At 44.8% G+C, this 16541-nt stretch overlaps 1 protein-coding gene across 1 annotated transcript in view; it reads right to left on the reverse strand.

Annotated features, from left to right (window-relative positions):
- The window catches only part of LOC119386412 (GATOR complex protein MIOS), a 727447-nt gene that overhangs the window by 386992 nt on the left and 323914 nt on the right, over positions 1 to 16541 (reverse strand). The window contains exons 12-13 of the mRNA XM_037653722.2: positions 7478 to 7533; positions 4935 to 5053 (exon numbers count right to left, since the gene is read on the reverse strand). Of these exons, the coding sequence (XP_037509650.1) occupies positions 4935 to 5053; positions 7478 to 7533 (175 nt within the window). The remainder of the gene's footprint in view (positions 1 to 4934; positions 5054 to 7477; positions 7534 to 16541) is intronic.

Here is a 16541-nt window from a genome sequence, read left to right on the forward strand (position 1 = left end):
CTTTACAAGCGAAACTGTGCTACTCTTAGTTAAGCCGGTTAGCTACGCCTGCGACGTAAAGGACACTGGCGCGAGTACTGTTTACTTACGTGCCAATATATGTATTATGTGCAGCTGGATGCCTCGTGTCCAAATAAATTTGGGGGCATCAAACACTGAAATGAAAGCACGAAATTCTGGCCAGCTGTTGAGGAGCACCGTGCCAATCTCGAAGGCGTGGATGCCATCAAAAGCACTAAAGCTTAATACTGCGTTGAAAGTGGCAAAGCATGCTGATTGCTTATGCTTGAAAGCACTACCTTGTACTAGATTTTCGTCAAAGGAAACGCTCAAAGGCATGAAGTGCACCCCCACACAAAGCTCACGCCTGCCTTCAACCCAGCTGTGTGTCAGGCAAAATAGGTTCGCAAAATAAAATAGGTGGGCATCACACTGCAGAATACACGCTGTTAGTGTACTTACTCGCGCATTTTCACTCGGCTCCTAGTTTTTTTTTTTGCTTGAATCACAGTTATCCACTCGCGGCGAAGCTGAAAACACCGCACCGGCACTATTTCCGTGGCGCGTCGTAATCGTCGTAGACAACGCTAATATCCTCTTGTTGCGCAGCTTGTTTTGGCATCCGAAGACGACCCAGTAGTGCCCAGACGAGCTCTTATACGCTGAAGCGGCGTGAACGGGTACTTTTTCGCACTTTAAAGCCTCAGAACTGCAGCTTGCCCTGTTTACTTGGTGCAGCCCGCACGCGCCTTGGCAGCCCCGGTCAGCCCGGCGTCTGGGTGCGAGAGTATCCGTTCGGCTCGCCAGCAGCCTGGGTGCGAGACAGGCGTGCTCTGGTGTATAAACTCACAGGAACTGGACGTTGGTTTGAAGCAAGAAAAGAATGCAAACGTGCAAAAAATGAAAAAAAATGAAAAAAAGAATGCAAAAGAGGAGGAGAGACAGAGCGAGAAAAGATTGCTGATGATCAAATGCCCGTAGATCTGCTGTTAAGGCATGACGTTGGGAAATTTTTGCAGCTTCATGCTCCTTGTACAAGTGCTGCTACGTAACACATTTTCAACTTTGGTGTGACCAAAAGGCCCTTGAATGCAGTGCCTGGTGATTCTTCTATAAACCTCCTTTCAATGCTCAAAGCATTATCCAGGGACATGTCGTCTAGTTCCACGGCCAATACCCTGACCCCTTCTGAAAAATCTAGAAAACAATTTTTAATGCAGAAGCAAAACAAGAATGAAAAAGTAGGGGCACAAAATTGGAGCGTGTGTTGTCCTGGCATTGTTTATGCACTAACAATTCTTACCATGTGTTACCAACAAGGCGAAATTCCTCCCCTTGTGAAACACAATCCAGGCTTTTGAATCCTCTACACAAGTCCACATCATGTTTCTCACCTGCAACACGGTTGCACATCGCAAGTGGAACAGAACATTACCGCCAGTTTACGCAAACCCCTGCAGCAAAGACCATATCCAGTCTCCACTGAAGAGCATCCCATCATTAATGACCAACTTGTGGATATGTTTAGCCATGGCATTATTGCAACATCCCTGAGTATGTCTTGTTCGCAAAAACGATGGCTTAATTGGTTTGCGTTTGCATCGACTACTGGGTGATTCCACGAGAGATCAAACATGCCTGTCCGGTCGATATTTTTGTTTTGCCTGCGTTTTTTTATGTATTATGTGGGCACATTCAAAGTGCACGAAACTGAAAATTTTATTTCCAAGAAACGCTCCCAATGCGGCAAAAAAATATTTTAAGGTGGCGGCGCGGGCCTCCTGTTTTTGCTCGCTGCAATGTTTGCGGATTTCACAGCCGAATTTACCGCGAACTATAAATTATGTGTGGAAAATTTTTTTTCCTGGTTTTAATACACATTACTGTGAATTACATCCATGCTTTTTTTTATTCAGTCCTCAAAAAGAAGAAAATGTGAAAAAATGGCAAACACGGCCGAAATCAAAAAAGGGTCTTAAGTTTGAGGCGCCTTGGCGCCTTTGCTATTTCAAACAGAAACTTGGAAACAATGCCAACTATAGAAAAGAGCCTTTGCAACATTTACGCGGAAGATCATTTTCCTACGGGCAGCACAAAAAAAGAAAAAAAATAGTTAAAGAAGTGAGTTTTTTCAAAAAGTACATTTTCAAAAAATAAAATAAAAAAAAAACTCCGGTCTCAATTTTGACGACACTTTTTGATCGACTTATGTCAGTGAACACACAGTTTTAATTTCATATGTCCTCATTTGCTTTGTTTACGAGATATAACTGGCCAAAATGACCCTTGCTGTGTGTGCTCACTTCAGTGCGACTGATGGTTGTTATCAGCTTGCATTGTGCGTAAATCTCAGTTTTAATTATTCTGCTGCAGCAAAACCTTGCTCTGGTGGCTTTTTGTCAAGAAGAGTGTGTTCTCAGATTTTATCTGTGTCTAGCGTGTGCAAAAATTGGCTGCTGCCGCCCTCTAAATGGCTAACGTGTAAACAGTTTGCAGCCTACAACATCGCCTACAATCATCAGAGGAAAGATGGGCGCGCCTGTTCAAGATATCAATCGCTTCTTCTTCCTGAAGAAATGCCTGGTCTACCTCATCGCGGTTAGGTGTAGAACGGTTTTCCTTGAGGAGCGTAAAGCGGTGCAAGCAGACTTCGCAGGTGTCGCAAAGATCCTCAGCCTATGACAGTAGCTTCTGGAGGTAGGCAACAACATAAAGAGCAAAGAAAGAAAATTTGCGCAACAAAAATGTTTTCCTCAGCAATCTTCTTTTTGAGAACGCGTAAATAATCGGCACAGAATAATAGGACGTAGCCATGGGCCGCGGGCATCGCGTGTAGTGAACAGCTAGACCTAGAGCAAGTCGAAACGTTTATACTGAACGGCGCCACACAAGTTATCTCACATCTGCGCAGCTGTCATGAATGCGTTTCCAGAACTGCTCACGGTTTAACATTTTATGACTAAGGGTGTCTAAGCACTTTGGGCTGTAATATTTAATTTGTAGGCCGCACTCATCGTCAAAACTAAGGGTAATGTCCGTCTGGCACCACCAATGACCTCTGCTGTGTTCGACGTGGGAAAGCACTTTAGTAAAGTGGCAACAAAACATCATCAATTGGGCAGCTTCGGCCACTCATGGCTTAATCATGCCGCACCGCACGTTTTCTGGCTGCTGAAACTCTGAGGTGAAAGGTCGAGATGATACAGGAAGACGTTATTTGCGACGCCGAAAACATGTGATAGCGAGAAGTGAACTAAACGGCTCGGAAATCATTGAGCTAACTTTTTACAAATGTTGTTTAGGCACAGTGTGCGACGAATGGGGAAGGTGGTTAGAGCGTACAATGCATGTAATCGAAGGGAAGCAAGCAGGCAGTGAGAAAACAACTGCATAACAGCGCGCCTGCTCATTGTGGCATTTAGTTACAGATTAAGTTGGCCTTCGCTGCATACAGATGCTTTATTCTGTGTGCAAGGAGTGTATTCACAAAGTGACCTAAACCATGTGTTCGCGGGGTCTCGCGTGCTTCTGATTAGCGAATACTGGCGGGGTAAGTTGAGGTTGTAAACTGCAAACTGCGTACGCGTTAGGCCTTTAGAGGGCGGCAGCAGCCCACCCTCGCGCACGCTAGACACAAAGTTTGAGAATACATTTTTCTTGACGACAAGACACCAGAGCAAAGTTTTACTGCAGGAAAATAATTAAAACCAGATTTACGTGTAATGCGAGCTGATGACAACTATCAATCGCACTGAAGTGAGCACACACAGCAAGGGTCATTTTGGCCAGTTATATCTCGTAAACAAAGCAAATGAGGACATATGATATTAAAACCGTGCGTTCACTGACATAAGCGCTCTTCGATCAAAAAGTGTCAAAATTTAGACCAAAGTGTTTTTTATTTTATTTTTTGAAAATGTTCTTTTTTGAAAAAACTCACTTCTTTAACTATTTTTTTTTCTTTTTTTTTGTGCTGCCCGTAGGAAAATGATCTTCCGCATAAATGTTGCAAAGGCTCTTTTCTATAGTTGACATTGTTTCCAAGTTTCTGTTTGAAATAGCAAAGGCGCCAAGGCGCCTCAAACTTAAGACCCTTTCTTGATTTCGGCCGTGTTTGCCATTTTTTCACATTTTCTTCTTTTTGAGGACAGAATAAAAAAAGCATGGATGTAATTCACAGTAATGCGTATTAAAACCAGCAAAAAAAATTTTCCACACATAATTTATAGTTCGCGGTAAATTCGGCTGTGAAATCCGAAAACATTGCAGCGAGCAAAAACAGGAGGCCCGCGCCGCCACCTTCAAATATTTTTTTGGCGCGCTGGGAGCGTTTCTTGGAAATAAAATTTTCAGTTTCGTGCACTTTGAATGTGCCCACATAATACATAAAAAAACCCAGGCAAAACAAAAATATCGACCGGACAGGCATGTTCGATCTCTCGTGGAATCACCCTACTGTCATTCAAGTATAACAATGTACACAGACCACTTCCGTGAATTGACGTCTGTTGTGTCGTGTGACCCCAGGTGACATGCGAAAACATCAGTGCGGTAAAGGTCCCTGTTCGTGCCACTGGGTGGAGCTGGGCCTCCCCCATGCCTGTTTGCTGCCACCAACCCGGCGTGGCCATGCCGGTCACGTGTCTCACTGACAAGTCTTCACCCTCCATGAGAGATCAGTCTCCCGTCAGTCTCGCTGAAACTCGGTCTACGAGTCGTCGCTCTACGTGCCCTCCCGTCGCACGGCCTCTCCACCGGCCTGCCGCGGGGTTACACTGCGCTCTTTCCTATACAACACATGGCGTCCATACAACAACGTCCTTTACAATCTCCAAGGGACTTCCTGTCCTGCAAGTACCGACAGTAGCCACAACCAACAGCAAATTATAAAGCAAGCTGAGCGCACAGCTATTGTTGAGTGCAAGCCAACTTACGCTGCACAGTCCGCTCCACCATTGTGGGTTCCACATCATCGGCCACACACTGTGGGTGCTGCACATCGTACAGCTTCACCACACAGCTGTCCTTGGTGAGGAGGCTCAGCGCATTGGATCTGCAATTAGGTGTCGCATACATTCACATGAAAACTCACTTCAAAGACTGCTGTGAGAGTAACCCGCCAAGCTCATCCCAACACATTCTGGCTGTTTCTTGTCAGTAACATTCAATTAAACTCTGTTTGCCAATGAGCCCTCTAAGAAGGCACTATAAACACAGAGAATTTCAAAGTCTTTACACATCACCAGTATCTATCAGACAAGGATGGCTGGGGAAGTTGTTGGAAGAACCAACTGAAGATGCTGCACCATTCTATTATGCATATAGAGCCACGTATGACTCTGCATTACTTGTAGCGGCGAATGAAAAGCAACACTGCAGTCTCTTGGACCTTTACATGCTTAAAGAAAAAACCCATGTTGATTTCGGAAGCCAATCTTGAAATAATATTACAGTAGGCATTTTTGATTCTGGTACATGAAGCACTGTACAACTGTATGGCTAAAATTAGGAAGGCATCATGGTGAGGGCCTTTCAAAGGCCAACTCCAGCAATCTTTTTCAGATCAGTGGATCTCAGGAAAATTCACTGGATACGTTCCTTTGCACGTTTTCGTCACTTACGTGAACTTACAGGACTGTGTCACATATCTCAGGAGGACTTGCAATGGGTGGAATGAGAGATGCAGGAGATGGCAGTGGCATAGCAAGAAACTCCCGTCATGGTAAAACAAGTATACACTCAAAATTCACACACACAAAAAAAATCCATGCACAAAGTAACCTATTAATAAACCATATCTGAACTAACTTCCTTAGCTAACAGTCCACCATCTCCAATTCTAGGTTAGGTGCAGCTCTTAGCCCTAAGCCAGTCTAACCACCACGGCTTCTCAGTCGCGTCTGTAACAAAGCTGTTCATACGGTTAGCTCGGTGCCAAATTGCTCTATGCGACATCGTGCCCATCGTCAACATTCTCAATGAGGTCCTACGGTCACCACCATTCATCAGCAACCTCACGAGCCACTTGTATCCGATGCCAGTTTAACGGTCATCGTCAAGCCATCGCCGAGGCAGAGTGGTTAGGCCTAGCGGCATCTTTGGTCCCTGCTTCTAAGTGACCTTATGGCCCAAGTGGCGACATAGCACCCTGGGGACTGTATTGTGGGTCGAAGACATTCTGACAAAGAAAACAGAGCGTTGCAGGTGCTCCGAGAACTGTTGTGACGAGGCTACTGCGAGTCCGAGGTAGCCACACCCGGTCACTGCTGAGATCGACGTCCACACCATGGACTCCTAACGCTGCCTTCTCTGGACCTGGCAGTCACTGTTCTCATTCCCAGAGTGACGCTGGCTTGACCACTTTTGCCGATCAGTGCCCCACAGACAATCCCGGCTCCTTCTTCCTCAGTTTCGGACCATCACTCGGATCGCGTGCCATGAGCCGACTCTCTGCCAATCAGGTACATGGGCGTGTCGCACACACCATGCAGTATCTTTCCACTCCGGTGCACACCATCAAGTGCCATTGCATACCATCGTTGCACACCATCGAGTACTTTTTCCTTCAAATCACATACCTTCGCATTTTCTTCATCATCTGGCCCGCGTTTTGTGCTCCTTACATACCTCGTGCCCCTTTACCCATGGCAGCTAGAAAGATATGCAGATTGTTTACAAATGAATTTCATTCGTTGCCTCAAACCAAAGACCTGGTTTCCCACAATTATTCACCAGATTGTGTGTGTGATGCCATTTATGGCAAAGCGGTGGAAGTGATGGAACCGAAGTGCTACTACAGCATCTGCTGTCCACAAGGCGAACTGGTTTTGCAAGCAAATTTCAGTTCCCCGTTTGTAGGCAAGTGATTGGTGGCAAGTGGCATTGTGGGCTGCACGTGATTCCCCACATAATTACCATAACAGTCACTGAACACTTGCAGCTCTCACGCGTACCTGCCTTTAGCTAGCAGTGGTGGTTTTCCACACTTAAAGTACAGTAATAGCATACCAGCTGAAAATGCACATGCGTGACTTTTACCGTACGGAAACTCTTTCCATAACGTATACCGGGTCTATCTGTGTTACTATACATGGTAAGCTGTGCATTGTGCAAAAGGGGACTCGTACTTCATTTGTATTAAATTTCACACGGACAGCGCAAGAGCCAGATGGGATATCGTCGTCTGTGCCGTTCCTTACGCCATTGCGTGAATTATTCCTAGAAAGGGTACAGCATTGGATAGGCCGTTACGTCATAAGAGTATTGATGAGCATTAGAAAAGATGCAGCAAATATGACAACATGACAGCAATAGACTGACAAATGAATCGAAACACTGAATGCTTGCCGAGTTTCTTGACCCTGCAAAACAAATTAAGTGCTCTGTATCCTTTCTTCACTGCTTGTTATGGAGCTTGGGTGAATGTAAGTGAACCCTTGAATCAAGCTTCCTTCACTCCAGCGCTCAAAGTACATACCTTGTTGGTGACCAGGCAATCTTCACGATGTTGCCATTTTCTGTCTGTGTGGTTACCTGGAAATCCTGTAGCTAAGGCTCAATGCAGAAATGTGCAATATATTGCACATGGCCAACAGCTTCCATGCCGTACATTACTTTTCATAGTGAAAATTACAACTGTCGCCATTGTAGAACTAATATTTGAATGCACCTGTGGGAGAGGCTTGCTACCATAAAGTGATAGCAGTTTTTCATTCTTACTACGACTGGTAAACTGCACTTTGTCATAGCACTGACATTTACTTTTCACAAGCATATTTGTACTGTGGTGATTACCTTGCATGTTTGAACTCCCACACACTTGTTTATAGTGTAATTACTAAAAATGCCTTTATGACAGTTTTTATGATAGGAACCTTCGAATTATGCATCCTATGCTCGAATGGTAGAGCATCGAACACGTAGTTTGAAGGTTGTGGGTTCAGGAACACCAACCATTGGATGGTTTTTGTCCTTTTTAATTCACCTCAATTTATTTCATAACTGCTACAATACAGTTAAAAACAACAAATAACATGTCACATGCTTTGCTTCGTTTAACCATCCGTTGGATTCATTTGGTTTAGATAACAGAACTTTTATAAAGGTTAAAAAATTGAAATAGTTGACAGTCACAAAATGCTTGACAGGTACTTTTCTTCACAGCTCACTTGGCACATGCATGTAAATTACCTTTGTCCACAACTCTCCTCTGTGACAGGTGTTTTATCATGATATAGTAGTCTACTCCATACAAAGTCTAAAGTGCAGATTTACAACGGTTTATTTATTGCACACTTCAATTATTCCTCTCCAGTATGGTGCACAACCACTCAAACTAACATACGTACAGTTCGAATGATGAAAAAAATCCGTAAACAGGAGATGGGGCTCGAGCACCCACCCCCTGTTTACGGATTTTTTCATCGCAAGCTTCCATCTTCTCCTTCCTGCCATTTTTTGTACATTCGCACATTCGCTACATTCGCAAATAATTTGAGCCAATACGCCACCTAGCGGAGAAAGCGTGAAACAGGCTATTGAGGTCCATGAAGCAGACGACATTCACTTTCGCATGTGCGGTAGCGGTTCAGGCGGATAGATTCATCGTCAGGAAAGCAAAACAAACACATTCCAAAGCAGTTTTCCAGAGTCTTGTTTTACACATGGCGATAATAATTGCATAGTATCTCTTCACAAGTTTCTGTTTTCTGAGTGAACGGCATAAATAACCAACCCCCGCATCGGCAATGTTACTCCGAGGATCGTTGTTTATTGCCGGCACTTCAGAAACAAGTAATACGCCATTGTGCACTCTTTTGTTGCACTCTTTGAATGACATCGACGAATCCTAAGGATAACACAGCTGGAATGAATCTGAATTGATTTGTGGGAACGCCACGAAGCGACACAAGCTAGAGACGCCATAGTGGAGGGCTCCAGATAATCTCGACCAGCTGGGGCTCTGACATTGCACAGTAAGCGTGATTCTAGCATTTCACCCCACTCAAAATGTGACCACCGCAACTAGGATTGACCCTGCACCTATTCGGTCAGCATTCAAGCACCGCAACCACTGTGCCGCAGCAGCGGACAAAATCGAAATCTTCGTAGTGTTGATGTCAGTGTGCTCGCTGCATGGTGTCAAGGCAGGCCTGAGATGCCTCCTATATTATGACGCATAGAAGCTTTTAGCCTTGCTCCTTAGATGTTGCGCGCTTGATTTCCTTGATATGTGGGCATGCGTAAGTGATATAGCGCTACCTGATCTAGTAATGTCGGTATAGGGAACCCAATCTAAAAAGACGGGGCATGTAAACACAGACACAAGCAAGAAGTCGGGACACCACACAACTTGCATAAAGATGAAATGAAATGCCTTAACAGTTATCTTTCGCGTAGGCCCCCACGCGTGCCGGATTGATACATTCGCCTATTGCATGGGCATGCGCAGATAAGTTTTCCTGCCTTCTTTCTTTACCGCCGTTGTGCACCTATTCAGTTGTTAGTCGGCGTGTGTGGTGTCCCGACTTCTTTCTTGTGTCCGTGTTTGCACGCCCTGTCTTTTTTAGAATGAATACTTACCAACTAGCTCAGCTCTCTGTTATTCTAAGGGAACTCAAGTTCTGGCGCGACGCTCGCGCGGCCAAGCTATGCATTACTGGGGCAGACGCTGCCCGCGAAGGTGGCTTGTGGCCGAATTTGGCAGTGGTGGCGGCAAGGACACGTGCGCGCATGTGCTCCTCATTCAGCCCAGAGCACTGCTAGTCAGCAATAGTTACACTGTGACGCAACACAGGTGCCGTCCAAGAGCTCTGCGCGTGTGCGGAAGTGGGGGCGGCAGCGTTGTGGCCGTGGATGCACCCCGTCGCGATAAGAGCAGTGGCGCCACTCGACGTTGCTTTGGAAGCCTATAGCCTCCCTGATGTCTCATCGTGGGGGTTCAGGGAGCTAGGAAAGGGCCAATTTACACCTACCTATAACGATACATTGCTGTAGCAGCAGGTAAGTAAAAGAATTTGCGGGCACCACAATTCCACTCACGTATGCGGATCAACTGACACACACACGCACAAACAGACAAATCAATAAGGCTCTGCACGCTGCAAAAAATGGTGAACAAGTTTCCTGCGATCATTTCTTTAACAGTCATTGCTTCTCGCCGCTTCTTCTTGTACATGAAGCATGCTTTATTTCGCTCGGTGTACCATCACTGCCTCATTCTTTGGATTATAACACATTTAGACACGTATGCGACAAAGTAACCAGCTGACAAAGCCGTTGCAAAATACTGATGTGTCGCCGTGATGCTCTAGGCAAACAGCATTCGATAAACGATACCCACCGGCAACTACCGAGTGCGGTAGCCCACCTACCTTCAAAACAGTGCCGACCGATTTGTCTGCCTTGCCAATTGACACGGCTCGTGAGAGCGCAGCTGTACTTACTTAGCAGTAGATGAGAATGGCTGATATGCGTTTGCACTTGGCTAAAAAGTCATGGTGCAGGAGGAGTGGCCATCAGAGATCACAGGCTTAACAAAAATTCTTCATAGTCGCACTGGGATTTCTTGTGCGTCCGAATTCATGCCAGATGTTTACACAAACAGTGCAACATTTATTTTATCGTCGATCTTGCCCTTCACGACAACCAAAATGAGGTATTTGGTAGCAAGTACTCTCACCTTCGACGAAACACCGCATTTTCACATCGCAATTCAGGAGACACAGTATTTCCAGTAGCAACAATCCGCACATGGACCTCCTTATCACCGCCATCCTTGCCAGTGTTGCCTAACTTTGCAGCGCCCCCTGGATTTCATTTTAGGTGCGAATTGGTAACATAAGACTATTATTCAAGCCCCAGAGAAGTGTTTCCTACGTATAACGTTATTCGAATTAACAACTTATATACTTCTTGTTTATTACACACTGCACGATATGCTTCAGAATCCCGCAGGAACTACATCAGACACTTCAATTGTCTATGTAGGTATGTGGGCAGCAAAGTGGAAAATTTCCTTCTGGTTAGCCTGCCTGCCTTTCCCTTAACCTTCCTCTCTCTCTCTTGAGTGGATAACTTGAAGCGGCGGTCAGTACCGGCCCGGTTAATTCGAAAACTTTAGGTGCCATGTGCCTATTCTCAATCTCGATTTAGCTGCAAATCCACAGAAACGATGACCCTTAAGAGCCACAAGGCAATGCAATGTAGCGATACTAATGAGTAGAGACCGGATTTTAGGCAAATGCCTATTTTGTTCCTTGCGCTTCTATCGCGCCATTTTGATATATGAGCATAAATCAGAGGTTAACAAGGGCTTTTATAGTGTTTTTATAGTGTCTATAAATGCATATTTTTGGCGTTTGTGCCTGAATTCTTACAAAGGCCTATAAATGCCTATTTTCAAAATTGGCGCTTATATGAACCCGGGAGCAAAACTTGAGGCTAAATACCTCAAGTGTCGTTCCCGGGTGCTGTTTGAGACCATTATTCATGTTACCGCGTAAGATTGTTGGGAACTATGGAGTTCAACCTAGACCTCTAGTTCAACCAACTCTAGTCGTCTAGGTCAACCAACCAACAACCACTGGTAGCAGTGAAGCGGGACACACCGGCGGGTACTCGCCGCCGCGCTGACATGGCCCTAGCGGTTGGCGAATGAGAAACCGCAGAGTGACGTCAGAGGAAAGGAGACCAAAAAAAGAAAGCAAAATGTGATGTGCACGCAGCTTTTGTTTTGTTTGTAATTTACTTTTTAAGTTGTTCACTGCAGTAGCGTAGCCAGAAATCTTTTTCAGGGGGGGGGGTAGGGACGGGGGACAACCATACCTTATATATGTTGGCGCATGCGTTTGCATGTGGGCGAGTATATACACACTAGCAAAACTGAAAAGTTTTGGTGGAGGGGGGAAGATTGAACCCCCCCACCTGGCTACGCCAGTGGTTCACTGCCAGAGGAGAAATTGGCTCTATGCAGTTCGACCCGGACAATAGGCAGAATCCCCCCTTTCTGGTCTTTTAGGAATCTGGCTGTCTGCTCCTGCTCTGGACTTCTCAGTAATGCCGGAAAGACACTCGGGAGTGTATTGATTCGACAGTGGACACATGATACTGTGCAGAACATGGGAGTGCGAACCGTGCGGGACAAAGCACGCTATGTTCAAATATTGGCGCTTTTTGCCATCTTGAGCAATAACATTTTTGTTTTCCTGTCGTAGATAGAGGTCGCACACGTCTTCGTTTGAAATTATTTGCATTTATGTGAAAATTTATTGTGCCTATATTTACGATTTTTGAAGCCTAAAACATTGTTTTGCCTGCCTATTTTTAACGCCTAAAACGAGCTTTTTTAGTGCTTGAAAATCCAGCCTCTACTAATGAGTGACAAGTTGAGCACCTCAGCCTCGCTGCTCTCAGCGTAAGAAAAAAGAAAAAGAAAAGAAAAGCCACCTCGTGGTCAGCTGAAATGTTCGCCTGTGGAAAAGAAGGCGTGCTTCACTGCAAGATAGCGATGACAAGTGAGCGAGAAGCATGCATGACGCGTGCTTCTCGCAACGTCAGCACGTCATGATTTACCCATTCTTTCTGGGAAGATAAAGAAACTAATAAAGGACGGTCTGACGGAATTCACGACCTATGCGAACCTCCAATTGGCGGTTGCTCCGGCAATTTGCGCACTTGCACTGATGGTGGAGTGCTTGCCTCCAATGCCTACTACGAAAACTTCAATGATCATCTTTTCCACCCACAACACATCGCGAATTCTCTCACAGCGGTCATTATGAAATTTATTTTACAAGAAAGAATGGGCGAATGATTGCATTATGACACACTGACGCTGCGAGGAGCAGGTGACATGCTGCCTGCACGTCCCCACTGTGTTGCAGTGAAACATATCTTCTGTCGCGTAGGCCTCCATGCGTGCCGGATTGATAGGTTCGCCTATTGCATGGGCATGCGCAGATAAGTTTTCGTGCCTTCTTTCTTTTCCACCGTTGTGCATCTATTCAGCTGCTACTCGGCGTTTGTGGTGTCCTGACTTCTTTCTTGTGTCCGTGTTTGCACGCCCTGTCCGTGTTTGCACGCCCTGTCTAGAAGAAAGCATGTCTTTTTTTCCGCAGGCGCGCATTTAAGTTGACCACGAGACCATTTTTTTAAGGACAATAGTCTTTCTTGGGATACTTGAACGCGGAAATCTTGGTCTCTTTGTCTCTCTGTCTGTCTTTCCGTCTGTCACACGATTCAGCGACCCGGCCAAAGTTGAAGCACTTGCTGAACGCCCAGCCATCTTGAACTGGTAGCTGCCTTCATACTTGTGAACACTGTCGATAAAAAAGCAAATATTACGCATATCTGAGGCGCAACATCAATATGTAAGTATTAGCCTTTACTAGAAAATACATATGTATATACATAATTTTAAGGACCCTAGCGCTTCTTAGGCTGCGCTGAAAATCCGACGATATGCACGAAAAAGCCCTCTGCCGATGATATGGTGCTGCCATCTGGCAGTGTCCCTGGAAACAGCATCACGGGTGGCTGCGGATGAGACCAGGGCTCATGTAGTACGGTCGGCAGAAGACTATCGTCTTTCGACGATATTTGCAGCAAAGCGTACACATACGCAGCCAATTTTTTCCATTCATTTTTTTTTCTTGCGCTGCCAGCAGCGAGGCCCGCCATTTCCCAGGTTTAGCAGCAAAAGTGCGACTGGGTATTGTTGGAAAACATAACCCTTGGAGCCGCAAACTAGCAGGCACAGCAAACGACCACCTCTGATTAACTTCAGTAATTCAAAGTTCCTTGCATCCTGGTTTTTTGTTAGGTTAATTTGAAAACCCGCTTAATTAGAAGATTTTTTACCGTCCCAGTGACTTTGAATTAACGAGGTTTTAGTGTATATTCATTTAACCTTGAAGTGTGGTTTCACGGCAGTGCATATTTACCCTGGATAGGTGTATTCATGGTGTAGCACCCCTCCACTGCACTGAAACCACCTTTACAGGGGGTTACATGTGGTTTATATATGTCTATTCGTTCACTTCGAATACTTCCACATTTCCTAGAATTTAAATTCGTGTCGAAGCGAATTCGAATACTGTAATATTCGTTTGAATATTCGAAGTGCTCGAATATTCGCACAAGCCTAAACAATTGGCATCCTTAGAGCGTCATCAAATTAACGTGAACGCAATGAAGCCCGAGACACAATCAGTTGAACTTTTCAGGACGCACTACAAACATCAATCGTTAGTATGTGACCTACCATCTACTTTGAACAAATGTGAAAATGCCGATATTTTCAGTAAAAAAAACTCGTGCTCATATTTAGGTTCCCTTGCAGTGTGATATATCGTTATAAGTACATACTGTGTAACCTATTTCGTTTCCCTTAACATTGTTATTCTGCTAACATGACTTTCTTGCTGTGTTACATGGCTGGCGTTTGTTTTGTTCTGTATAGCCAGCACTGCTACAGTAGTATTGTATAATTTTTCTTGTTACAGCGGTATTGTATGTAACATTTTCTTATTTCGTGTATTTTGGTACAGTAGAAAGCACATATATCAAACTCAATAAAAAAAAAAGAGAAATTAGTTCGATATATCGCATAATTCGATATAGAGCTATTAGAGAATTTACCCTATTTTCAATGTGAATTTTGGAGTGCAAGTTGGCTTCACGACACTGCTTGACAATATTGCAAGCAAGCTGGCTCAGGGCAATGCGCTCGAATTTTTTTTGTTGTTGTTATTTAGTTTTTATTTTTCCGCGGTTTGTAGTTCTGAATACAGGCTATATGCAGGCGTGGGTTGCAGGCGAGAAAATACAATGTCCATGTAAACAGCGTCTCAACATCTTAATACGCAGACGTGCGTTGCTCGTCAGGCACTGGAAGCTTCTAGTGTGCCTTGGCCCTAATATTGGCGTTGTTTTTCAATGTCATACTCCACGTACTTTTTTGGATGCTGTACGCAGCAATGTCAGACTTGTCTATACTTTTGACTGCGTTTATTAAGGCGAAAGCCTTATCAAACGCGAAAATTGACCGGTGTCCCATGGTGTCGGCGCCAACACAAGTGCCAAAAATCACCATCACATGATGTCGTCACCATACGGCGTCATCGTGACGTCACACATTGGCAAAATTTGTGACGCCATGATAGTATCGTCGCTTGGTCAAAGGTGGGCTGATCCCCGGACACAGTGGAAAATCAGGTGAGGTGATCCTGGAGGCAGTTCAAAACCACGTTGGTTGTGAAAACCTCTCGATTGCTGGTGGGGCACGATCAATACATCTAGAGTTATTGTATATGCTTCCTTTTACAGTAACTTTAGGACGCGGTGGTGTCCCTGTATATACAGGGACAGTACCGCGATATATTCAGTGCCCCTGTATATACAGGAAGTACATCGAATGAGAAGAAAAAAAAAAGATGGCTTTCGCCTTTGAATCATCTTAGGTGAATACGTAAGGGACCCTGTGATCTTTATCGGCAGCTTTGCAAAAAACAGCCAGCTTCTTCCGTTTTACGGCAGCCATTGCGTTAACGAGGAACCATGGGAGAAAGCACTGCGATGGCAAGTATCTACTCACTCTGCACTCTCCCAAATGCATGCGGGAAAGTCCCCCTCCGTGAGAAAAAGCCAAATTTTTGTGAAAGAAAGCCAACCTGCTGGGGCGCACTGCACTTCCAAATGTTGGATATATCCAGTGTTCCAGCTATTTTTGTTCGATACAGTCATAAATTTTCACACAAACTGAGGTTGAAACATTGTCATGTTTGAAAATAGTTCGATATAAAAGATAATTCAATTTAACCGAGTTCAAAATAGTCGGGTTTGAGTCATAGGTCAGCAAACTGACTCATGAGTGGACACACTCAGACTCAGATTGAGCCGTGAGTCTGAGTCCGGGTGAGTAATATTCTAGTGAGTTTGAGTTCAAGTGAGTCCGGTTGCGAAAAATTTTAGTGAGTCTAGGTCCGAGTGAGCGGCGCACAAAATATATTTCTGTAGCACAAAATATATTTCTTGAGCGAGTCAGGGCGAGCTCCACATTTTTTTGCCGACCTATAGTTCTATCTAGTCAACTTCAACTTTACTATCAGCTTTACGTCGGCTCACGTTTATACTCATGCTGACTCATCCATTCTTCAATGCACTAGCGTTCATATGCCAGCTCAATATGTATTCATCAGAGGCATGAGTTATGGAGGGGAAGGGGAGGTGCCCGGACATCCCCCCCCCCCCCCCCCCCCCGAACTCTTTCACAGGTAGTTCTTTATACACATATCTCGTGTGAGTCATCTCTTTTAATAAAAATCTCCTTACTGGATTGCAACCACTGATAACTCATACTTGAAGGTACAAGATCAAAAGGCACCAAATAGAGCACCGATTATGTGAGATATTATTGTAAAGAGCATTGACACAATGGCCAAAAAGGCCAATTATACGCTAACGGACTCAAGAGTTCACTCAGATCGAGCCATGAGTCTGTGTCTGAGTGAGTCCGCAGAAGTAATATTTTGATGAATTTG

Source organism: Rhipicephalus sanguineus, chromosome 3 (assembly GCF_013339695.2).
Source record: "Rhipicephalus sanguineus isolate Rsan-2018 chromosome 3, BIME_Rsan_1.4, whole genome shotgun sequence".
In the NCBI taxonomy this organism is placed as follows: Eukaryota; Metazoa; Arthropoda; class Arachnida; order Ixodida; family Ixodidae; genus Rhipicephalus; species Rhipicephalus sanguineus.